The 26,382-nt window shown below is 39.6% G+C and overlaps 2 gene segments (V, D, J or C); both read right to left on the bottom strand.

The window, feature by feature from the left end:
* Positions 1-218: 218 nt before the first annotated feature.
* On the bottom strand, positions 219-728 carry LOC128099526 (T cell receptor beta variable 4-3-like). The segment is given in 2 exon segments: positions 219-583; positions 680-728. Coding segments are annotated over 2 exon segments (414 nt in total).
* Positions 729-23,403: 22,675 nt separating this feature from the next.
* Positions 23,404-24,096, bottom strand: LOC128099525 (T cell receptor beta variable 3-1-like). The segment is given in 2 exon segments: positions 23,404-23,951; positions 24,048-24,096. Coding segments are annotated over 2 exon segments (597 nt in total).
* Positions 24,097-26,382: the final 2,286 nt, after the last annotated feature.

Raw genomic sequence — 26,382 nt, 5'->3', positions numbered from 1 at the left:
AGATTTTTCAGTACTAAAACCCTTGAAACAACTTTCAATTGAGCTTGTCAGTCCCCCATATTCAACTCTAGACCCCATCTTACTCAAGGCAAAGACTGCTGCCATGCAGACATAGAATTTGGGAATAAGATATCTAATTGGCAGGTGGTGTTGTGGTCTGAGGTTTCTGCTTGAGTCCTGTGCACTACTGACTGTGTCTCAGGGCTCAGGGAGACCCGTTACAGCAACGTTTCCTGGATAGACTGAGGAGGTTTTTGTACAGGGGGGCAAGAACTCTGCAGGGCTGTGTCTTGGCTGCTAGCACAGAAATATGTGGCTGAGTCGTCAGGCTCCAGGGCTGAGATCTGAAGGTCTAGGTGGGATTGCTCTGGATTGTGAGGTTGGAATCGGGTTGAAATAGTCTGGTTTTCCATGAGGTTTTGTAAGCTATAAGAAAACATGAGCTGTAGGGACTTCTTAGCACTTTGTCTATACCAGTACATAGCATTGTGAGATAGATGCTGTTCACATTTCAGGGTCCTTTCATTCCCTGTGACTGTCACCAGATGTTTTGGTGTCTGGATAATTCTAGGATCCACTGGATCTGTGGGAATAAGAAACCAAATTTAATATTCAAAAAAATTATAAAAGGATGTTCCATGGAAAATACAGAAGTATATGGATCAAGGTTAACACTCACCTGACACCAGGAGACAAAGGGCCAGGCAACTGAAGAGCCTGGCACCCATCATAATGTTGCACAGGATGGGATCTATGTCTCCTTCTTTGGGACCTGGCTGTCTAGGTGCCTTTTACTTACCCTGTGAGAGGGTTTGCATGGGTGCTCCCTGTTCCTGTAAGTGGCTTCAGCTCACACTTCCTCTCTGCCCTTTGTGCTTGTCAGGGCTGATCATGCATACATAGTCTACCACACCCAGACCATACCCAGCAGCCTCCCAAGGCACCTCAGACAGCTGCTTGTACCAGCAAATGGCACACTCTCTCTTCTGTCTGCTTTGTAATACCTCCTCCTCCCCTGACACAGATTAAATCCTTTGGATAGACGCCCTTCCTTCTGCCTCTCATGGACCCAGATCAGGCACACTCAGCCTTTCTTTCCTTCATCCCAAAAAAGGCAGCCTCATTGCTCGTGAGAGCCTTTTTTGAAGCCAGTTGTCCAAGATGCAGTAATTTAATAATGAGGTAAGAAGCACCTCAGTAAGAGCTTTGAGGGGAAGGAGAGTAATGTGCTTCACTCCAACACCCATTAGGAAGACCTCACCTCCTAGTGGCTTAAGCATGCATACCTACAGGAGACATGCAGAGGGCCTTCAGGAACAATACCCTACAGGTTCAGGTAGTCTGAGTGCCTTTGAGCTGGACTCACACCATCTCTCAACCAGGGCAAAAAACAAAGCCAAAGGCTTTACTTCTTGCCCAACTGCCTTCCCATCCTCCCCTCTCATCTATCTCCATCAATAACCTCAAGAGTTTCAGTGAAAACTGAGCCCTATACAACTCACACTCTGTCAAGAAGCCATCAATTATTTTCTTTAAGGAGCTGGCCACTTGTAGTTTAACCATGCTTCTGTGAGTATATGGGCAATACAAATTGGACTTGTTTCTTTTATTATCTTCTTTTTTTTCTCTCTTTTTTTTCTTTTTTGAAGGGAAAGGTCACAAGGATTGGGGTGCAGACCTGGAAGAACTGGGAAGTGAGTGTAATCAGGATGTATTATGTGAAAAATCCCAAATAATCAATAAATAGTTGGGAAATTTTTTTCAGTTTTGTCATAGCTCCACCTAGAGGACAAACAAGCACATTACACTCCTCCCGGTCTTCATTTCCCCATCCCAATCATATAGTTTCTGAGTTTGAGTTTAAGAAAGATTAATTATCTAGGGGTATTGAACTAAGGGAAACTGTGGTAACTCCAAGGAAAAATGTGCTGACTGAAAACATCACCTATTGGTTTAATACCCCATATTAGTCAAAAAGTACTGAATGCATCCCTACTTAGCAGGCTCTGCTCACACACTAAGTATCGAGAAATAAAACAGACTATTATAAAATAGGCTAGATTAGCTTGTTCAAAAACCACCAATGAATAATGTTCTTTTTGAATGCTAAGAGTGAGGATTTCAGTGCACACTTTGGGAAAATTTGATTGTAATTGCTTTAGGCACCTAAATAATTCATATTCCCATTTCCAATGAGAGCTGGTTGCAGGTAAGGGCTGACATAGTTATTTGCAACATCCTGCCAAACATTCAGACTGTTGGGGTAACCTTCTGCCAAGATACTCACTCATTGTCTGTACCAGGAACCACAGTATCCCCCAACTCTATCATGATGGCTTACAGGGTACGGATGGTTAGTTGTGTTTGAATAGATGAGTATAATGTTAAATAATAAAAGATCACAAGCAAAGGGCAAGTCTAAATATTTCAAAGAGTGTTTCCAATGTGGTGTTTTCGCACAGGCTTATTTATGTTGGTGGTTTTGAATAAACTGAAAGTGTCATCTCAAGATACAAGATCAGAATGTAACTTACTAAATACATTTATCTGGCATGAGTTGGTTGAACATTTGTACTTTAAAGGAGGTCATGGAACAGTAGTTTTTCAATGTGTACCAAATGTTGTTCAAAGGAGCTATGGGAGTGGAAGGGGGATGTTTTCTTTCTTAAATCACCCTTCCGGTCATGATCTCTACATTCTTTGGAGACTCCATTGCTTTGACACAGAATGTTTCCCACATTTCCTATCCTCCCTTAGTCTTATATCTATTACTTATCTGAAGAGAACTGTCTTCTCTTAGTGGGGAGAATATATTTAGGAAATAGGGCATAAGCTCTATGTATGTGTGCTTCGGATATGACACTGTTTCCAGGGCATAAGAGTAAGTAAAGTAGGAAGCATACACACTATACAGACAACTGTACACATGCACATGTATTTCTAATTCTGTCTATCCATATTGAAAAGCTGGGAGTTTACTGATGTTTCTAGTTCATTCTAGTGCTGGCACTCTCCCTTTCCAGGTCTGCAGGTTTCTTAGGCAGTGCTGAGAAACCTGTTATCTGTCATCCTTATTAGGTATCCATGTCCTATCACCAATCTGCATGCAGCCAGTTGACTATTTCAGTTCTCTCCCTCTCTCACCTGCTAACATCCTCCCCACCCTATCTATGTTCTGACTCCTCAGTCCTAAAGAGCAATATGAAGAAGGTCTCCTCATTTAATCTCAGGTTTCCGCACCCCACACAAGGCCTGTGATGTCCTGTCTGACCTCAACCTGCTGGGGCTTCAACAGCCTACATGAGGCTGCTTTGTGTGACCCATTTGTATTCTAACACCACACACAAGCGGGGATATCCTCTTCACCTTATGCTGTCTCCATCTCCTCCCCCAGGACCCTCATTTGCAGACACAAAGGAATTCAGTCTTTAGTCTTCTGATCATAGTGATCTTTTAATTGGCAGTGTATATAGTAAGATTTTCTTTGGGTTGCCAGCTCACAAGTAATGACATGGAAACACTTATTGTTAATTATGAAAGCTTGGCCTTTAGCTTAGGCTTGTGTCATCCAGCATTTATCACTTAAATTAACCCATTTATATTAATCTACATTCTGCTAAGTGGTGTTACCTCTCTTCCACCTAGCACTGTCTGTTCCCTCTCCCTGTCTGACTTGTGACTCTTTTGTGCCCCTAGATTCATCCTGAGTTCCTCTCTTTGCCAGGAAGTAACTCCTATTCTCTCCTGCCTAGCTATTGGCCATTCTGTTCTTTATTAAACCCAACAGAAGGTCCCTTGGCAAAGACACTTCTTCACAGTGTACATAAATATCCCACAAGTGTGCTTATTGTGTAATTCGAGGCACCAATAATGTGATAGAAAGGGAGGCTGTGCCTGACCCCATGTGACCCAGACAGATCCTCCAAGGGTGAGGCTGGTGGTGACAGCCACTGATCATGTACTTGCATCACCTGGGCACGCTGAGCCCTTGGTGTTTCTCTGTTCTCTTCATTCACCCAGTTCTTTAGGAAGCATTGGTGATGTCTTGATATTGCAAACACTAGAACCTTGCCCTCCATCATCCATTGTGTGCTTTGTAAAAATATCTTATGTGTATTTGGTCTTCATTGGGTCACAGTTTGTACCGTAACCACTTCCTTTGTGTCCTTCCAGACACAGCCTCATCCTCACTTACCAGTATTTGGAAATCACCTTAAATAACCATAGAAGTGGCAAAGTGGATGTGGGAAAGTGCCCAGTCTTCAACCCTGTACACAGAACTACAGGCAACTAGGGAATGGTGAGGGCTGGAGAAACGGTCTTCCCCAGGGAGAAGCACACTAATTGGTTATTCACTACCAAATGGTCAGCCCTGAAAACATCCATACAAGCAGCATTAGACAGACCAAACATGTTATATACATGTAAGAATAATTAATGAAAAAAGACGCCATGGATTTCCAAGAGTCCTAGGAGGTGTATATGGGAGGGTTTGGGGGGAAGAAAGGGAAGGGAGAAATTATATAATCATATTATCTCAAAAATAAAGGAAATAATAAAAAAAATGAGGAAAAAGAAAAGTATGGTGCTGAAAACAGCAATTCCTCCTGATTAAGTGCCTTAAGCCCTACACACCACTTGCTTCCTTGAAAGTGGATCTGGGAAGTGTGAATATCTCCAGGTGTGAAAACATCCAATTACCACCCACTCATTGTTCTCACACTCCAGGCCTCAGAATTACAGAAAAAAACGCTGATGTCTCAGCATTAGAGGAACTGCCCTGAATTATGTTCCCCTAAGACTTCTCCCTGCTATGTTCTGGACACCAAACATTTGAGTGTTTTCAAGGTCACTGATTGTAAGGAACACTAAGTGAATGTAAGGCAAACTAAAAATAAATAAATAAAATCTTTAAAAGTATAGTCTCTATGTTTTGTTATACCACGTGTGAATTTTGGAGATGGACAACCAGCACTAAGATGAAAAAAACTTTTAAAATAACACTGCATGATATACAGGTTATTAAAATCCATAATGTATAGGCTTCTGTCTTCTGAGCTTAGAGGGCATTTAGGAAAGGAGTTCTAGGGAACGTAATTTGGAGAAGAGAGGTTTGTGCCAAACCCTGTAATCTAGCCAGTCTTGGACCCTATGCCAACTTCTCTCTGTTTTGGTGTGGAGGTGGAGGTTTACAAGAGATCCCCCTCTGTAGCATAGGCTAGGCTTGAACTCACTACATATCCTCAGTTGACCTCAAACTCAAAGCAGCCCACTGTCCTAGCCTCCCAAATCTTGGAGTTACAAGCATGAACCACCATACCTAGCTTTTTTCTCTAACAAATTCTCTTTTCGAAGAACTGCTTCAACCACCTATGAAGAGCCAGAATCTAAGCCTGCTTACTCTGGCTGGCATGTGCTTTCCTGCATCAAGAAGCCAGTTTCATGGATGCTTTTTAAGATTTCTAGCTGCTATATAAAGAGAGAAAAGTGTCTTTTCTGGGTTGGTAGTTGACTTTTCTTTACTCACATGTTAAATGATTTGGAAGCCACACTGTCCAGTCACCTCTGGCCTATGGTGACCACTTATGCTCCTGTGACTAGTGTTCTGATCCTGTGATCCCAAGGTCCAGTTATCAGAGCAAATGCTCAGTAGCACTAAGGACAGAAATTTCTCCTTCAACACAAGACATAACTTTCAACTGGAGCATTTGGAAGGCACTTTGATGAAGCAGAGAAGCTAGATGATCCTTGGCAGTAAAGCTATAGATGTGGCTTTATAGTCTGTTCAATAGAGTAAGAAGCACAGTGCTAGGCCCAGCATTTGGAGCCTAAATGCAAAAATTATATCTTACTGGAATTTAAAAACAACTGAAGAAATGGACAAAGAAATCAAACTCTGCAAAATTACAAAAACCAAGCTACAACATAACTGGATCTGTAACAGGGTAAAGAATGACAAAAGATGAATGAAGGCATCTAAGAAGATTTGGCAACAGGTGGATGAAGGCAATAGCAGACAGAAGAAATTTCAAAGACTACTTCAAAGAACAGCTCATATTTAGGGTCTTTGATGGATAAGTGTAGCTTAGCCCCAGCAGTCCCACAGCCCACTTATAAATTAAACACACAGACTCTTATATTATTTAAATGGTTTGGCCTAATGGCCCAGGCTCCTAGCTATCTAGTTCTTATATTTTAAATTAACCCATTTCTATAAATCTATACCTTGCCACATGACTCGTGGCTTACCAGTATCTTCCATGTTGGTACTCATGGCAGTGGCTGGCAGTGTCTCCTGACTCAGCCTTCCTGTTCCCAGAATTCTCTTCTCTGCTTGTTCCACCTATACTTCCTGCCTGGCTACTGGCCAATCAGCATTTTAGTTATATAGAGCAATATCCACAGCACTTCCCCTTTTCTTTTTTTTTTCAAAAAGGAAGGTTTTAACTTTCACATAGTAAAATTATATATAACAAAACAGTTATCAAGCAAGAATTACTGTTACAATATCTAGTCTATTTAGCAAAATTAAAGAAGATATCCTATCTGTCCTTTATTTGTGAGTCTAAGGCTTCATATCTAACTTACCTTTTATCATAACTAAGGAATATTGTAACTATCTACTCTTCAACTGCATCATAGACCTCAGAAGGATATAATATTACCTGAGAAACAGGAGATGGATGCAAGCAACTTTCAGGAGTCTTGCAAGAGTAGACAGAGACAGCTGGGAGCCTGGACAGTCATCCAAAGTTCTTTTGTAAAGATAGGACATCTGTCTTCAGCCCACAGGCCTAGAGTCTCTCAGTCACTTCTCTCTGTGTCATGTAGAATATCTGGCAGTTTCCTCTGCAAAGCAGGAACCTGAAGGACCATTTTGCCAAGCAAAGTTCAATGGACACCTTCCTATGGGTCCTGCATATCCAGTTGATCAAGCAGTCCAGGCAAGAACAGTTTCTTGCCCAAATGGCTATTTTTGACAAGAAGAAGATAAACTCCATTATAGAGTGACTTTGATGCCCATCCTCCTCTCTGAAATAAATCCAGTACTGCCAGGAGCAGACATGTCTCATTGTCCAGAAAGTCTAAATTTTTTAAAACATTTTAAATGCCATATTCTGTAGGTCTTTGAAGTCTTTGAAGATTACCTATCTATCTAAAATATATCTATGTATACCTAGAAAACTTAACATGATTATAAATTTGACTATAATAGAAGACTAATTGTTCCCTTACAATTTAAAAGAGTTGTATAAACATAATACCTTAAACAAGAATAAAAACACACATACAGTATAACAAAATTAACTTTAAATTTGTATCAATAATCTAAAATCCATAGCAATGTAAAACATTTTTAAACAAGTTGCTCTTTAAAATTAGGTTCAATAATCTACCCCTTTATCTTATCATTATGTATACTGCCCCCTTTTGTTCTTTAGAAAGAGAGTGTAGTTATAATCAACCTGTTTTAAATAAAAATATTGGTTTTTCTCTGACCCACACCAGAGGGCTCTTCTCATATGAGACACAAGAATCTTTCAACCTTTTTTTTTTTTTTCAATATGCTTGGGTTTAGAGAAGGAGTAAGCCAATTCCATCTCCAAAGCCAGCTTGGTATATTTGGGAATTTGGGCGTAGCTTCTCATACTACTTCCTGCTGGGTGGGATGCTCTATCTTATGGGGACACAAAGAAAATTTTAGGATTATGGAGTAGTCAGTGAGGGTGTATTGCCTGAGCCAGTTGCCTAGAAACTGTTCTGGATGTTGGATCATCTGGGCCATGGTGTCATCAGAGACCTTTCAGGGGGTCTTGACTGGTCAAACCTGATGTATCTTAAGCTGGAACAAATCCATAGCCTCTGGCTTTCTGTGGAAACAAAAGCAAAGCCTCCTTTCCAAAGCACCATATCCTTACATCCAAATTTTGAAGTCAAGGTATCTTTAAAATACACATATTGGCTTAACTCAACAGTTTTTGCTATCAAATGTTTTTCTGCAGTTAAGAATCCCAAAGACAACACAATCCAGATTCTTTACAAGGCTTATTTTTTATACTACCTTTAGAGTCTCTTTAAAGACGCTGGGAGCCGTAGTGGGTCTATGCTTCCATCTAAGCAGTGTGTAGCCCAGAAACCTCTCTCTTTTTTTTTTATATTAGCAAAGGCTAAATCCACCACACAGCAGTAGCATAATGAGTGGCTTGGAGATGCCTTCTTCCCGCCATACTGCAGGTCAAGGTCGCATGCCATGAACCCTCCATAGTAGCTCAAACCCTCAGGCTGCCGCTAATTTGAGAGAGATAAATAGATAGTTGTTTTAGCTCCATTTTACAATCTTGTTTCTCAGGTTTTAGGTGGAAACTTTTGCCAATCTATTGGGTGCCATTTGTAGCTGGAGAGTTTCTCTCCAGCTCCTGCCAAGCCCTGGCAGTCCAGCAGCCCACTTATAAATTAAACATACAGACTCTTATATTATTTAAATGGTTTGGCCTAATGGCCTAGGCTTCTAGCTATATAGTTCTTACATCTTAAATTAAACCATTTCTATAAATCAATACCTTGCCACATGGCTTGTGGCTTACCAGTATCTTCCATGTTGGTACTCATGGCAGTGGCTGGCAGTGTCTCCTGACTCAGCCTTCCTGTTCCCAGAATTCTCTTTTCTGCTTGTCCCACCTAAATTCCTGCCTGGCTACTTGCCAATCAGCATTTCATTTATACAGAGCAATATCCACAGCAGATAAGTAGAAGATTTATCAGGGAAAAATACAGAAAGTTATTGAATCCACTCATTCAGCAATTATTCACCAAGCAAATACTATGTGCTAGGTTCATGCTCAACTTGAGGCACAATAGTTAGCAAGTAAAACATTGTATCCTCAGCAAATTTAAACTGCCTGGAACAACAGAATGTATATACACTGTTTCACATAAATAGTGTTTAAGTGGAAGTAATCCTAACAATGGGAAATTAAAGACTGTTGGAAAGCTTAGGAAGGACTGAGTTTAGCTGGAGAATGTAGTGAGAAGTGTTGAAAGTGAACAGAAGTTTACAGAGTGTGTATTGACCATTGTGTTGGGAAGGCTAAGCTCCTTTCCTGTGCCCCTGAATTTAGGTATGACCTAATCTCAGTGTGAAGCAGCTAAAGGATTTTTAAATATGGAGTTACATGATCTATGTCTATTTCACATCTATTTCACTTCTGTGGAGGTTGCATTGGAAGAGAGCGCCATATCAAAAGTAAGAGTTTTAATAGCACTGTTTCAGTAGCTCAGCAGGGAAAATGTGATCCTGAACAAGACAAGACACAGGTGGTGACAAAGACATTATACAATGATAAATCAAGAGTCTTTGAGATGGGCAGAATCTTCAGGTTTGATATTTGACTGCACATTATGTATAAGATGAACTGCAAACTTCCATGTTTCAAGTCTGAATGTCTTCCTTCCTCTCTCCCTCTCTTACTTACTTACTCTTTCCCTTCATCGCTCCCTCCTTCCCTCCCTCCCTTCCCCTCTCTCCCTTGCTCTTTTGCTTTCTCCCTCCCTTACTCATTCTTTTTTCCCTTGCTTCCTCCCTTCCTCTTTTTCTTCTTGCTACAAATTATTATTTTTAACAGTACAAATTAAGATAACTTTAACTTCCTGTATTATTTCTACAATGCTAGAGTTCTACTTAAATTTCCCATGTGGGTAGGTACTATATTTTAAAAATGTTTAAAAGATTTGATGGGAACAGTTAAAAGTTTAAGATAGTAGGATGATTTCATTTTATTGCTTTGCTGCATACTTAAGACTTGGTCTCCTAGACACAAGTTTTGAAATAAAGCATAGTCTTTACCTGTTTTGATCCCTCCTTCTCACCTCTGAATAGTGACAGTGATAGCTACAAGAGTGCCAGAGTCTAGACTCATAACAAGACTATCTAACCCTATTAGATGTCCTGTGTCCTTGATTGTTGGATATCACCTGTGTGTTGGCCAAATGTGATAATCACTACACTATGGAAATCTGCTCTCCTGTGTGTTTAGGAGGGTTGTTGGTACACAGAAGATGCAGTCAGCAGCTCACTATTACAGTCTGTAAGTGCAAGCCCACTCAGCTCCTATGCGCTGCATCCACTGCCACCTGAAGGTTTCTTCCTTGGCTGCAGGCTAGCTGCCTTCCAGTGTTGGAGAAGGCCCAAGCAGGCAAAGAGATTAAGTTTTTCCCAAGAAAGCCTTTAGTTTTTGAGAGATAAAGACCACTAAGTTTTCCAAAAACTTCTGTTGTCTAAACTCTGGCATCATAGCCAAAAGGAAACTAATTTTGCATGTATGGTGTTGTACAAATTTTCTCAGGCACTGCTGACAGAGCAGAGGGTTTTTGCTTTATCTGTATTTGCCTCAGGGGAAATCTCTTTCCTCTGATTCTTGGGCTTAGCATTTTTGCTGTCCTCAGGCCAAAAGCTTCCATAGGAATCTTTTTCTCCCTATTTTCTCTCTGATTTTTCCCAGATTGTGTTCATAGCCCAATAATAATAAAATTAAGGACATAGTTCCTCAGTATTGCTGCTTATCTTTTTCTAAGTTTTCTTCCCAATATTCGTATTCTACCATACTCTGCTTTTTTTTTTTTTGCACAATATTACTACAATCTTTCCCTTAATTTTCATGGATAAAATTTTAAGAGAGCAACAGAAACCTTGATAGAGAAGATTCTATGCTACAGCATTCTAAGGACACACTTTCAGTTCCTTTTTTTTTTCTTTTTCTCCCAAGGATAAAATCCCCTGTCTCATTTTTCTTTTTTCACTACTAAACTGGACTGGCCCAAATGCTTTCAGCAAAACCCAAATAGCACTTTTACCAAGGACCTGGGTTTTTGGGGTTTGTTTGTTTGTTTGTTTGTTTGCTGTTATTTTTGTTGCTTGTCTTTGTCTTTTTCCCTGTTCCGGCACCATTCGTTGGGGAAATCCCACCCCCACTTTTCCCCAAGGTACTCTTGTGCAGGAGGAGAAGGAAAAATTAGATAGAAAGATGCTAGAAAGAGATAGACAGAAACACAGAATCGCCTTGGGAGGTCCTGGATCCTAATCCATTGGGCCCAAACTGTCTCTGTCTAAGGGCTTTTAAACAAATGCCAAGGGGTGGAGCAAAAGACCTCCCCACAGCACAGCCAAGTGCAGACCATCCCAGACACTTGGTAACCATACAAGTGGTCAAGCCATCCTTTAATGCAGCCCTGCTGTGTAAAGCAAGCTCAGATCTAACTAGGAAAACTTTGTGGGCTCCAAAACTACCCTACTATTTTCTTCAAATATTCTTAACACAATCAAGGGAACAACTCCTAGAAATGATGCTGAAATGACCCTAACTGGAAAAAAAATTTTTTTCACAAGAGGCAATGTTAGTTCTAAGTTCTATTAGTTTTTTTAAGAGTTAAAAAACAGAAGATTATGTCATGATTTTTCATTAATTGCCTGGAAGATAAGAAGAAACAAATGTAAACTTTCCTTCCTGATAGGTCTAGCTGAACTAGAAAGGCAAGATCTGAACAGAGAGAACCCAGAGGTGAGTCTGCAATCCATGGCAAGGGCCAGACATCAGTAAGAAAAGTCAAGGGAGGGTGTGCATGAAAACAAGCAATTGTAGCTTGGCTGTCACCTAAAAATAGAAATATTTAGGAGCAGTGGGGTTGGGGCTGAGGGCTAGGGAAGAACCAGAACAAACAGGAAGTAGACTAAGCAACAGCCAGGTGCTTATTCTGGTCACTGATCTGAATTTGCTTCTTTAAGCTCTTATATTGCCCACACTGGAGAGTGTGTTTCAGTGGGAAACGCATAGTATATGTTTCTCTGTTCTGTGTATGAAATCATCTACTTTGGACCAAAGCTTCCTTTGTCGCTTCTGCTTTGGGTGGCTTCCATCAGAATAAACTCCCTGAGCAGTCAGGGGACACTGCTGGGTGCTCTGGCAGAGCAGGATGGAGACAGAATGTCCACAGCCAGCCCTGTCAGGTGCTTAGTGCTGCACAGGAGCCCCAGGAGATTCCATTGTCCCAGATGTTCCCTGCCCTGGGCTCAGGCTGTTTCTCAGGTATCCTAAGGAACAAGGCACAGGGCAGCCTTTCTGTTCTGCTCAGATTGGGGTGGATTCCAGTGGCTCTGAACCAGAAGAGAAAAATCAGCATTCTCACAAAAAAAAATTGCAACAGTCAACATACATACTGTCTCTTGTTATTGACAGTTTCCCAAGTAAAAATTCAGACCAAACGGAAGGAGAAAGCATCACATTACAGGCCATTTGCCCTCCAGCTTTACAAAGTATCAGTTGTTTTGTTTACCTATTTAACTACTGAGTTCTCATCTGTCCTCCTTAAGTAAAGACATGTGCTATTCGTACTATTGTATGGATCACTAAGCATTTGATCCAGTTTCTTGTAAAGAACAATTAAAAATATTTGTAATATGGTATTTTTATTAATATCATATTTGTAATGTAATATAATTAAATGTAGTAATATGAATTATAGGCCTTTTGCTAGCTCTAAAGGTGGTAATATTTTACCTTATGTTCACCATTGGGAAGAAGTTGTAGATAGTGTATTTGACTACTAGTGAGAAAAATCCAAAAGATCATGAATTCCATGCCCTAAATTAAAGTCCTTAGGTTTAAATTTTAATTTTGATGCTAGACCTGTGTGTACTTGCCTTTTCTGATGTTCATAATTCTCAGCAGATTTTGAAGTTAGCTTTTGACACAGAAAATGATTTAGATTTCAACTTAGAAAATTGAGTTGGTAATCTTTAATATATTTCTTTGTTTCATTCTAAGATGAGCTACAAAATTAACCTTTGCAGAAAAGGGGATTGTTTTCTGGTTCGACAATTTGGCTAGACTCCTCCTTGGTGCAGAATGGTGTGATGTGTATGGCAGTATGGGAAGATGGCCTAGAACTTCCTTCTGCTGCCTAGCATCTGCCCATAGAAAATGTAATTTTATGACATTTTGGATTTCCAAGAAGCAAGGGAAATTCGAAATGCTGTAAAGGTGAATAGAGCCTTATATAAAAACACATTGTCTCAGACCTGTGTTCTGGTTGCCAGTCAATGCCACCAGCTTTTCTATCTCTTGGTATCTTGATAGCATCAAAATGTTGGCCCTAGTTCCAGGGGTATTTGTAGATAGAGACAGAGGTTTTAAATGGAGTCCACACAGGGGTGTGTTCCTGCTATCTTTTGGTGTTGTTGCTGCTATTTTGAAGGAAATTTTCTTATTCCCAGAAGAAATGCTTTTTGTATGAATGAATGTTCATGCTTCAAGGATGGAGAGAAAGCCCAACCCCAGCAGATGAACAGCAACAAGACCTCTCTGGTATAATTCCTCAATGGTGTGGCTTGAGGGACATATAAATGAGACTCTTGTTCTCTTGACCTCACCTGTAGATTTCTGTTATATCCTCAAGTGTCCTGAGGAGGCCCTGGTCTGCAGCATTCATTGTTGGGTATAGGAGCTCACATCATGAAAGACTGGACTGACTAGACTTGACTGAGCTAAGGCATAAAGCCTCCCTTCCAGAGCTTTGTTTATTACTTTCAGGAAGGGTTCTCCACCTGCACCTGCCTGTGCGTTCCCAGCCTTCTCACCACAAACCCTACTTTCTAATCCCATGCAGGATCACATACAAAAAAGAAGTCAGCCAGGCCATCTGCTGGAACTTCAGTTCAGAGAGAGGCGCTTCACATGACATCCCTGTCTCACAGCCTCCGAAGACCACACTTTCCCATGCTATAAATAAGTCAAAGACACAGAGAAACCCTGTCTCGAAAAACCAAAAACCAAAAAACAACAACCAAAAAAAGGTTCCTCCTAACCCTCTCTCAACCAGTGACTTCTCTCACATTTTCCTTAGAAGGCTTAATCTCAGAGTCATAGCTCCTCCTAGGGGCCAGTGAGTTAAAAAGCATTCTAACCTTGATCCCTACATGCTTTCTGTTTATATTTGTTTCACAAAAGACATATTCCACTGCAAGGTTGAGGTGTAGCAACACAATAAAGAACAATGTAACTTGAAGTGAGGGAAGGCATTCTGAAGAAACACTGTATATCTATCTCATTTTGGCTATCAGACTATTGAAACATTGAACTTCATGACATTAGACTACTCCTGGGAATCTTGTAGGGTCATTAGAAAGTAAAATTTTTCCCAGAAAAAAAATGTGCCAATTGTCAGTCTACTTTTCAGGAGGATGGAGATGAAACACTGATGGACAGGTCCACACTTTGACCAGTAGAAACTGCTTCGATATGCACATCTCTGGCCCTCTGTTTAAAACTGAAAGGAAACTTCTTATTGGTGGAAGCCTGAAGATGGACTTTGGGGATTCACTGGGTCTTTCTGACCTTCTTTCCAATGTGAGCACATTGAATAAATCTTCTTCCTTTCATGCTTTTCATTATTCAAACAAAATACAAAAGGGAAACAGAGCAAACATATAAGACAAAAAAAGTTTTAGAATTTAGCATTTCTGCTGTGTACTAGGGTAGGTGAATGGCAGAGTTCTTAGAGGCAGGGATACACACTGGAGAAGGGTTGTCATTGTCCAAGGCTTTCCCATCCCAAACTGAATTCCATCAGGCACCATCTGAGAAAGTGGTCCTCAGGGAATAAGCAAGAGGTTGGGAACAGAGTGATGCAGGGGCTGACTAAGGCCACTGGGGAGAAAAGGGCTCCTGGGGTGCTGCTAGAAGAGGGGTGTGATTGTCTTTAGGCACCCTTGGCTTCAGAAGCACCTTTCCCAGGAAAAGAAAAGAACTTTTGTCCACAGAGGCCACAAGCCTGACCTAAGCTCCCTCTCCACTCAGCCTGGGCAGTCACACAAAGCACATGGTCTCAGGCCCATGCACAGGGGTAAGCTGTGAGAATCAGAAGCATGCTCAAGTTCTAAAACTCAAGAATGATAAGCCCTGCAGCAGAGACTGAAATGTTACTATTGGATAGTTGTTCTCTTGCTGGTTATAATTTGATGGAAAATATCTGTCTTACAGATTCTGCAAATGATGTTTGAGTTTTCAACTAGACACTGAGTGGTCTACATTTGTGTGTGTGTGTGTGTGTGTGTGTGTGTGTGTGTGTGTGTGTGTGTGTGTGTGTGTGTGTGTATAAAGGGTATTTTCATGTAAGGATGTCTTGATGCCCTTAACTATTGTTCAGGTTCCAAATTTTATGCAACACATAGGAAATTGCCATTCAAATGTTCTGAACTAGATGCCAGTTGGGATCCCATTGATCAATAATGAGAATAAAGACTTACCAGAAGCAAAATAACACGTATCAGTATTCCATAGGACCCTAAAGATACCCATTCCCTATGTGGAAAACAAGAGATGATATCATCCAGGTCACTAAAGTCAAATATCTTCAGATTAATTTATATGCTGGGACTTCTAGCAGTGATGATGGAACAAGTTGCAGAAGGTTGAACTTCTTACTTTCTTAAGGGTGTTTCTACCCCATATGGGAGCATGCTCAGAACAGACCCTTGCTTTCAGAGTTGGATCAGATTATGACAATTTTCACACCAAAATCAACTAGAAAAGTTCATTACAATAGAAATGATTTGTGTTTGGAGACATTTGTGGTTGCAAATGTAGTGAGGACACAAAAGACCAAAATTCAGAGCAAATATAACTCTGACAGGCATTTGCCTTAAGACCACTTGCCAACTTAGCACAATCTGCTAAGTGCCTGAAGGAAATAAGGCTGAGAGAGTGGGGTGCTTCCTAAAGCAACCAGTAGCTCTTGGATGTGTAGAATAACATGATGTTCAGTGATACTGATCAAAAAGTCCCTGGGAGAGCCCCAGGCCTTGAGTATGCAGTTGGGAGCAGGGGACTGCTCAAGATGAACACAAGAGAACTTTGAGGAGAATAAAAATATTTTAGTGCGAGACCATGGTACACCAGTATATCTCCACAGATTCATTAAAATTCATGGAATTTTACATTTGAATAAATATTATGTTATATGAATTTCATATCAATAAAGCTAAGTGCTCAAAGCATTCTTTAAAACTTAAAACACTGACCCTTTAAGAGTTAACAATGATCAGGCTGGAGAGATGGCTCAGCCATTAAAGGCTAGGCTCACAACCAAAAATATAAGAGTTAACAATGATCCCATCGTATCGATAAAACCCACCTTCAACTTAACTCAAACATCAGCTTAATGAAAATGACCTGCCTCCCTTAAAACTTCTTAGCAGAAGCCATCTCTGTCCTTTCAAGAGGAAGATAAAATCATTCAGAGATTCAAATTGTCTCTAATTTTTCATGTACTTCAGCTTTCACATGACTTAATTGGTCTATAAGGAAACAAGATAATATCATAACAAACCAAGACATGACAACAGACAAAGAAAGGTTTCATACAAGTTTAGATGTTACAGTTATTAGACACAGATCTTTAAATAGGTAATGTTCAACAAAATAAATGTAATGGAGAATTTTAGCAGACAACTTGAAACTGTAATCATGGTCTAAATGGAAATTCTGGACTGAGTTATACTGATTGCCTAATATATACATTCGATATATTTGTTTACAAAGAGAATGAACAAAGCTTAAAGAATAGATAAGATGGAAAGAAATGTTGAAACTGCCCAGACCAAATCAGAGACACAGAAAAAGAGAAAAGTACAAACAAAACCATGTTAATTGGGCCATTGGTGTAGGCAGGTGATTGACTGCCAATCTAAGATTTCTAGAGAGTCAGACAAATGGAAATCCTGTGATCCACTGTTGCACACTTTTGGACTATGCCTGCATAAGTGCCATCCAGGCCACTACTATAACTCAAACCCACAACTAAACACCTTTCCAATAGAGTGAGTCAATGTCTGCAGGTCTGCACGGAATTGCTCATCACAGCTGTGACTGGCATTAAATGACACAGTTTTCACTTTTATCAAGGCCAAATAATCATGGCTTGAAGGTCATGGTCAGCCCCAACAGCTACAAACACAGGAGGTTCATAGCAGTAAACTTCAGAGCTGATGCAAACAGTGGTACCCAAGGCATAGCTGATGCTTCTCGTTTTCCATCTCTAACAGCAGTTCTAGATTTCCTTTAGCCTTGCTCTGCTCTTCTGTGGGTTGTTCCTTGTTCAGTGGGATGGCCCCAACCTTTACTCATGGCAATGGTTCTCAGTGCTGCGTTCCTTTAATACAGTTCTTCATGCTGTGGTGACTCCCAGCCATAAAATTATCTTTGTTTCTACTTCATAGTTTTGCCACTGTTATGAATCATAATGTAAATATCTGAAATGCAGATATTCTTATGCAATCCCTGTGAAAAATTCATTCAACTCCCCAAAGAGATCGAGACCCACAGGTTGAGAACTGCTTCCTTATGGCTTTGATCCCTTAAGTAGATCTACTTGCTCATATTGTGACTGATTCACTCACCAAATTGTCACTATCACCACAGCACAAATTAGAGGAACTTGAGTGAATTCATTGAATTCCAGGTCAACTTTACCTTGTTCCCAATGTGGAGTAGAAAATTTGTGACCACATGATCATCTATTTTTTTAGACTCTATTTTTTTAACATCTATTTATATAAACTCCATTTTTTATCCTTACCTTCCTGCTTCCAATAAAAGACCAAGCACATTTCCAGTTCAGAATCAACGGGATCCTTATTGTGTCTGTGGTTGCAGTGTCAATTTCTTCCTCCTCCATCTCATAAATCAGAATTTCTTATCTGACAGATCTGATTTTTCCAGTGGCAGTAACTACAAATGTGGCCCTTGAGTCACTAGGAGTGATGATCAGGGAAGTAGTGACCCTACTTCATGTAGAGGGAAGTTTATTGTTCCTGCCCAGCCTTGTGGTTCTGTAAAATCTCTCCCACCTGCAGTCCCGTGGCCACTTATAAAATAATCATTCAGATGCTTATATTAATAACAAACTGTATGACCTATGGCTTCAGCTTCTTTCTAGCTAGCTCTTTCATCTTAAATTAACCAATTACTATTAATCTATATGTTGCCATATGCCCGTGGCATTATCTATCTGCTGGCATCTTATTGTTCCTTGAGGGTCGGGCTCACGTCTCTCTAGACTCTTCCCTTCTTCTCTCTGTATCTCTGCTTGGATTTTCCTACTGACTCTGAGCTGACTTGCCATAGGCCAAATTAGCTTATTTATTAGCCAACCAGAGCAACACATATCCAGTGTATAGAAAGACATCCCACAGCAACGTCAACCTTATGGGTTAAAATACTTTATCTAAACAACTGTTAATAAAACATTAAAAAATTCCAATGTAATTAAAGAGAAGGTAAAAAAAAAAAGAAGATATGAGTCACTCAGTTCCTTGCTAAGAGGTTATTCACTCCAGTTTATTTACCAGTCACATCTATGGTGTCTGTAGACCATCTGTATATCCCATGGCTTCTGACCATCTCTGGGTGAGATAACCTATCTTGGTCATTTAATATCAGGTATTTATCTGTTTAAAAACAACTGCAATTAAAAAGATAAATAAACAGATTTTCTTCTGGGGAAGCCAGGAGAGAGGCAGACACATGAGGGTTTGTGTACAGGAAGGAGGTGTTTTTGCAAGGCTGTGGATAAACTGCTGGCACAAAAGTACACGGCTGAGTCCTCCAACATTGTGGGCTGGATCTTCAAAGTGAAATATGAATCCTCTTTCCTTTCAACTGAAAACCGATCCTCCTTGAATAGTTTAGACTTGTCCAAGATTTTACCACTGTAGAAAGACACCAGAAACTCCATCTGCTGTCCCAAGATCAGTTTATACCAATAGAAGTAAAGGTGATTAGAGACAGGGTCACAACTGAGGGTCACCATCTGCCCCACATGTATTACTTCATGACTTGGGATCTGCACGACTTTGGGTCCCGTGAGTCCTGTGAAATGAGAAAGAAGATTAATAGAATGGTTTAAAATTGTTTCATTATGAAATGAAAACTATCAGGAATTCTTAAGAATCCACCTGCTTTCAGGAGACTAAAAAATATCCAACATAGGAGCCAGATATCCATAGTAGGGTCACAGCAGGAATGTTGCTTCTTTTAGCTTGAGAGACTGGGCATCAAAAACAGAGACAGGGCATACTACACTCCTATGGTCCCATAGGCAAGGTCTGACAGTTACTGGTGAGTGGTAATAGAGTGCCCTCTGTGGGCAAAAGCAGCAAACTTTAGTACCATGTACATACCAGACACCCAGGGTTCAGGATTCTATTCTGCCTGAGATTTGATGGTGTGCACAGGACAGAGGGCCATTACCATGAATAATTAGAGGGAAATCAGTGTTCAGCAAAGGAAGTTCTGAGAATTAATTCTTTCTCAGAAATGCCAGGATGTTTTTTCTTTCATACTGTGGTGAGCAACAATTCAGAGGCAACAGAGTCTACAGTTAACAATACAGAGTACAAAGATTCAGCCTGAAGATTAAAGAGATGAAAGGAAACAGTCAAGCATGAAAGTATTAAAAGCTCCAATAGGAAGGAAAAGCAAGAATTGAGAACCTGACCATAAGCAAGTAGAGTAAATCCAACAGTAGCACAGATCAAATGTGATGATATACAATGACAATCTTTATATGATGACCATACCCTAATTTTGTTCCAAATGGCAACAATTTAATTCTTTGGATAGAATTGAAGCAGTAGGAAAGAAATTCAAGTCATTTACAAAAGATATACAGAGCCCCAAAGAAACCTTCACAGATTTCTTACAAAGACTGTCTTCAACAGTTAATAGAATGATACCAAACTCTAAGCTAGACAGATAGTAATTGAATCTCTGGCTTTCAAAAATGCTAATGCACAATGCAAAAGGATAATTAGGCCCTTAAAGGCTGGATCAGCCCCCTTGGAGGAATGGATCCAAGATACAATTAATATTGAATCTCATGACCATGATGATGTTTTGATAGGAGATATGATTTCCAGAGGTTTGAAGAAAAATAGTAATGTCAGGTGTTTCAATTGTGGTAAACAAGGTCACCTAAAAAGGGACTGTAAATAAGACATTCCTAGAAACAATGTTTTTTCAAGGAATAATCCCAACAGAACGCCTCTCCCTTCTGGAATATGCAGAAGGTGTGGCAAAGGAAAACATTAGACTAAGGAACAGAGATTAACAAGGGATAGACAAGGTAATTCTTTCCCTTTGCTGTCAGGAAACTCCCTTAGGGGCCTCTCTCAGGCCCCCATGACAAATTCAGTTCAGTCCTTTCCTGCCATCATAGAAGAAACCCCTTCTCAGAGCAATTAAGGAACCTAATGCCTATTGTAAAAAACCATACTGCTCCAGGTGATAGAACAGCTGAGAGAACAAAAAATTCAGGAGAAACCATAAATCAAAATTGATAAAGATTAGATTTGGAACCTCCCCAAAGTTGCGGTTGGGGAAGGGTTTTGTTTTTGTCTTTCAGGAGAATGAAGGCTAAGGAATCTGAAGAACACTGGACAAATGAGACATCTGAAGAAAAGGAAAAAAATCACCCAGAAAAAAATGTCCCAAGATAAAGAGTAAATTGGTCTATTGGTATATCACATATCTAACAGGAAAAAATTTCTTAAGTCTTCCTACATATTTGTTTTTGCTGTTCTCTACAGCCATATAACATAAATGGTCTTTATGTAGTCCCAGTTCAATTAAAAATTAAATCAGGCTTTGGAGTTGGAGTGTGGCTCTCTCCTCTAAACCCAAGCATCCTTGTTAAAAGGAAAATCCAAAATCTCTGTATCATGTCAGAAGAGCCACCTGTTGTAGGACAGAAGAAAAACTAAAATTAAGTGACTATCTTATTGCTATTAATCTCATAATTCTTTGGTTTTATTTTGACTCTTTAAAACTTTTCTTAAGGTATGAATTTTATATCAACATTTATAAGATTTATATATAAATATATTTTAAACTTTTGTCATGATGCTAATGGTCACAGAGTACTAACTAATCCTAGAAAAAAGGCTTCATCTAGCTTCCTGTACATGATTTCAGGTTTGAGTCTCTATCGGTTTTCTGTAGGGACCATGACCTTGACTACTAGTCATTTTGAAGTTTCCAAAAAGATGATGGGGCCCCACAATGATGATTCCATTAGGACAATGATAATACTAGTAAGTTGACAAACACCACCCAAAGATCGGCTTGGGACTACAAACTGCTCAGGGGAATTTCAAGATGGCTAGCTGAGATGATCCAGCCTCACAGACTACTCAAACAGGGACTTGAGACAAGCCCTGCATTTTCCCATTATGCAGAGACTGGACAACAAATGTTACAGCTACCTCTCCCAGGACTTCATAATTAACCCCAAATTTTCTTTTCATGATCCCCTAAAGATGCCTTTGCCCCCATTCAGCAGCAAGTAATTTTAAGAACACAACTCCCATATTCCCAAGAGGTGGAGTGGGTGGTTTTTTTGGTCATTCAATGGGTTATGGATAATTGCCATTGCTTAGAGTGTTTGATTACAAAGGAGATTAGATTTGGGGTTCTTATTTTGAAAAAATAAAGAAAAAGAAAAAAGAGGATATAGATAAGAGGTAAATTATTGCATTTACTCTGAAAAATAAGAGAATATGAATATAAGATAAAAAGGTAGATGATTGAATCTACTTTTAGAAAGCAATTTAAATATTTTACATTGGATTGGATTTTTGTATACTGTATACAAATTATGTATATTGATACAAATTTGAGATTGATTTTGTTAGAAAATACTGTACATATATTTCAAATCTTGCTCAAGGTATTGTTCAGTTTATTTAACAATGTAATGCAAATTGCTAGTCCTTGAAAGTTATTATTATCAACTAACTAGGATGTAAAGAAATGAAAATTAGTTAGTCATTACAATTAAACTTATAGTTTTGTTTTCAAGATCAAACAGAGATATATCTTAGATATACAGATCGTCTTCAAATACTTCAGAGATCTACAGAATATGGATTTGAGGTATTTTAATAACAGATTTTTTTTCTTTCTTATGACAATGAGACATGTCTGCTCCTGGCAGCACCAGTCTACTTCAGAGAAGATAATAGGCATTGAAGAAACTCCATATGGAATTTACTTTCTTTGTGGCAAAAGTTAACCAGTGGGAAAGAAAGTACCCTTGCTTCAATAGCTGACAGTATGCTGTCCAAAATGGACAAGCAGGACACTAAAGAAAGGACCGTCGATCCTTGCCAAGACAAGGTAGGAAGGCTCTTTAGAAAACTCTGCTTCACAGATGAGTCTGTCAGATAACTAGGCCTGTAGGCTGAAGATGGATGCTCCAATATTGCAGAGGAACCTTGGGTGACTGTCTGGGCAGCCAGCTGTTTCTGTCATTTCTCATATTTTTTGTAAGTCACTTGTTAGCACTTTCGGTTTTCTTAGGTAATATCATTTCCTTCTCTGGTCTCTGAGGGAGTTGAATATTAGATAGTTATAGTTTTCCTTGTTAACAATTTCAGAAAAGAAAGGCACTAAGGAGGTGTAAAGTGTATAAGATTGAAAAACATCAAAAGATATTTTTGGTTGGTAATACAAGTTAAGATAGAAAGTGAATTAGATACGTTTTGGACTCAGCAAAATAGAAAAAATAATGGAGTATTTTCTCTGAATTTGTCAAATGTTAATGAACTGGATATTGTTAATGTAATTCTTGTCTGTATAACATTGTATATACTTATGTGTACTTATTGTATATAGTTTTTCTTATACTAGTTATAACCTTCTTTTATTATTTTAGACAAAAAGGGGAAGTGTGATGATATATTGTGTACCCCAATAAAGCTTGCCTGGGGATGAGAGGATAAAGTCAGCCACTATATTAAACTTAAAGGTCAAGCAGTGGTAGCATACACCTTAATCCTAGCATTTGGGAGGCAGAGATCCATTCAGATCGCTGTGAGTTCAAGGCCACACTGGGAACAGAGCCAGGCATGGTGGCACACACCTTTTATCCCAGCACTGGGAAGAAAAGAAAGTAAGAGGGTAGGGTACAGAAACATATAAAAGGCATGAGCAAAATTAAAGTCTCACTCTTGACACTGAGGATTTATAGAGGTAAGAACATGGCTGTCTTGTTCTGTTTCTCTGAACTTTCGGTTTTTACCCCAATATCTGGCTCCAGATTTTTTATTAATAAGACCGTTTAGTAATTTGTGTTATACAAATGAATGATTTTCCTGGGATATGGCAACCTGTAGAGCCACATGGGAGAAGGTGGAGTGTCATGGAAAAAGTGTGAGCATAATTGAGCAGGAATGAGGACAGGTTATTATTGAAAAGAGAAGTCACATGAGGACATATATTGGCAGAGGATTGGTGAGAACAGTTACAGGTTCAAAAGAAGATTTCTCAGGACTAAACACCCCTGAAACAACTTTCAGTTGAGCTTGCCAGCCCCATATTCAACTGTAGATCCCATTTCACTCAAGTTAAAGACTGCTGCTATGCAGACATAGAATTTGGGAATAAGATATCTAATTGGCAGGTGGTGTTGTGGTCTGAGGTTTCTACTTGAGTCCTGTGCACTACTGACTGAATCTCGGGGCTCAGGTGGACCTGTTACAGCAACCGTTTCCTGGCTAGACTGAGGAGGTTTATGTACAGGGGGGCAAGAGATCTGCAGGGCTGTGTCTTGGCTGCTAGCACAGAAATATGTGGCTGAGTCATCAGGCTCCAGGGCTGAGATCTGAAGGTCTAGGTGGGATTGCTCTGGATTGTGAGGTTGGAAGCGAGTTGAGATAGTCTGGTTTTCCATGAGTTGTTGATAGCTATAAGAAAACATGAACTGTAGGGACTTCTTAGCATTTTGTCTATACCAGTACATAGCATTGTGAGATAGATGCTGTTCACATTTCAGGGTCCTTTCATTCCCTGTGACTGTCACCAGATGTTTTGGTGTCTGGATAATTCTAGGATCCACTGGACCTGTGGGAATAAGAAACCAAATTTAATATTCAAAAAAATTATAAAAGGATGTTCCACGGAAAATACAGAAGTACATGGACCAAGGTTAACTCTCACCTGACACCAGGAGACAAAGGGCCAGGCAATTGAAGAGCCTGGAACCCATCATAATGTTGCACAGGATGGGATCTATGTCTCCTTCTTGGGGACCTGGCTGTCTAGGTGCCTTCTACTTACCCTGTCAGAGGGTTTGCTTGGGTGCTCCCTGTTCCTGTAAGTGGCTTCAGCTCACACTTCCTCTCTGCCCTTTGTGCTTGTCAGGGCTGATCATGCATACATAGTCTCCCACACCCAGACCATACCCAGCAGCCTCCCAAGGCACCCCAGACAGCTGCTTTCAGCATCAAATGGCATACCCTTTCTTCTTTTTTTATCTTTTTTTCATTTTTATTTTTTTCTATTATCAACTTGATACAGTACAAATTCTTATCCTAATAGTGAAATGTTTCACTGAGGCTTGCCCAGTGATTGAGTAAAACCAAAACTTATTATAAGCCACAGTCATCCTAGGGTCTCCCCTGTTATGTAGCCTCCCTGGTTCTATGGGTTGTAGTCTGATTGTTCTTTGCTTTATATCTAGAATCCACTTATGAGTGAGTACATACCATGTTTGTCCTTCTGGGTTTGGGCTACCTCACTCAGGATGATATTTTCTAGTTCCATTTATTTGCCTGCAAATTTCATGTTGTTATTGTTTTTCTCTGCTGAGTAGTACTCCATTGTGTACATGAACCACATTTTCTTAATCCATTCTTTAGTTGAAGGGCATCTAGGTTGTTTCCAGGTTCTTGCTATTATGAATAGTGCTGCTATGAACCTAGTTGAGTGTGTATCTTTGTGGTATGATTGAGCATTCCTTGAGTATATGCCCAAGAGTGGTATGGCTGGGTCTTGAGGTAGATCAATTCCCAGTTCTGAGAAACTGCCATACTGATTTCCACAGTGGTTGTACAAGTTTGCACTCCCACCAACAGTGGAGGAGTGTTTCCTTTGCTCTGCATCCTCTTCAAAATAGACTGTCATTAGTGTTTTTGATCATAGCCATTCTGACAGAGTCATTTTGATTGGCATTTCTCTGATGACTAAGGATGTTGAGCATTTCTTTAAATGTCTTTCAGCCATTTGAGATTCTTCTTTTAAGAATTCTCTGTTTAGCTCTTTAGCTCATTTTTTAATTGGATTGTTCAGTATTTTGATGTCTAGTTTCTTGAGTTCTTTATATACTTTGGAGATCAGAAGTCAAGCTTTCACTATTTGCAGATGATGTGATAGTATACATAAGTGACCCCAAAAATTCTACCAGGGAACTCCTACAGCTGATAAACTCCTTCAGTAAAGTGGCAGGATACAAGATCAACTCAAAAAATCAGTAGCCCTCCTATACACAAATGATAAAAGGGATGAGAAAGAAGTCAGAGAAACATCATCCTTTACAATAGCCACAAATAATATAAAATACCTTGAGATAACACTAACTAAATAAGAGAAGGACCTGTTTGATAAGAACTTTAAGTCTCTAAAGAAAGAAGTTGAAGAAGATATCAGAAAATGGAAGGATCTCCCATGCTCATGGATAGGTAGGATTAACAGTAAAAATGGCAATCTTACTAAAAGCAATCTACAGATTCAGTGCAATCCCCATCAAAATCCCAACACAATTCTTCACAAACTTGGAAAGAAAAATACTCAACTTCATATGGAAAAACAAAAGACCCAGGATAGCTAAAAGAATCCTGTATAATAAAGCAACCTCTGGAGGCATCACCATCCTTGACCTCAAGCTCTACTATAGAGCTATAGTAATAAAAACAGCTTGGTACTGGCATAAAAACCGACATACAGACCAATGGAATCAAATTGAAGACCCTGATATTAATCCACACACATATGAACACCTGAAAGAAGCCAAAATTATAATGGAAAAAAGAAAGTATCTTCAACAAATGGTGCTAGCACAACTGGATGTCAATATGTAAAAGATTACAAATAGATCCATATCTGGAATCGTCCACAAAACTCAAGTCCAAGTGGATCAAAGACCTCAACATAAATCCAGTTACACTGAACTTGATAGAAGAGAAAGTAAGAAGTACTCTTGAACGCATTGGCACAGGAGATCATTTCCTAACTATAACACCAGTAGCACAGACTCTGAGAACAACAATTAATAAATGGGACCTCTTGAAACTGAGAAGCTTTTGTAGGGCAAAAGACACGGTCAATAAGACAAAAAGACAGCCTACAGAATGGGAAAAGACCTTCACCAACCCCACATCTGACAGAGGACTGATCTCCAAAGTATACATTCTTTCTTCTTTTTGCTTTGTAATACCTCCTCTTCCGCTCACACAGATTCAACCCTTTGGATAGACGCCTTCCTTCTGCCTCTTGT

Source organism: Peromyscus californicus, unplaced genomic scaffold, assembly GCF_007827085.1.
Source record: "Peromyscus californicus insignis strain IS unplaced genomic scaffold, ASM782708v3 Scaffold_6__1_contigs__length_162567912, whole genome shotgun sequence".
Taxonomy (NCBI): Eukaryota; Metazoa; Chordata; class Mammalia; order Rodentia; family Cricetidae; genus Peromyscus; species Peromyscus californicus.
The sequence above is the reverse complement of the archived record's forward strand: the minus strand, read 5'-3'. Positions and strand labels throughout refer to the sequence as shown.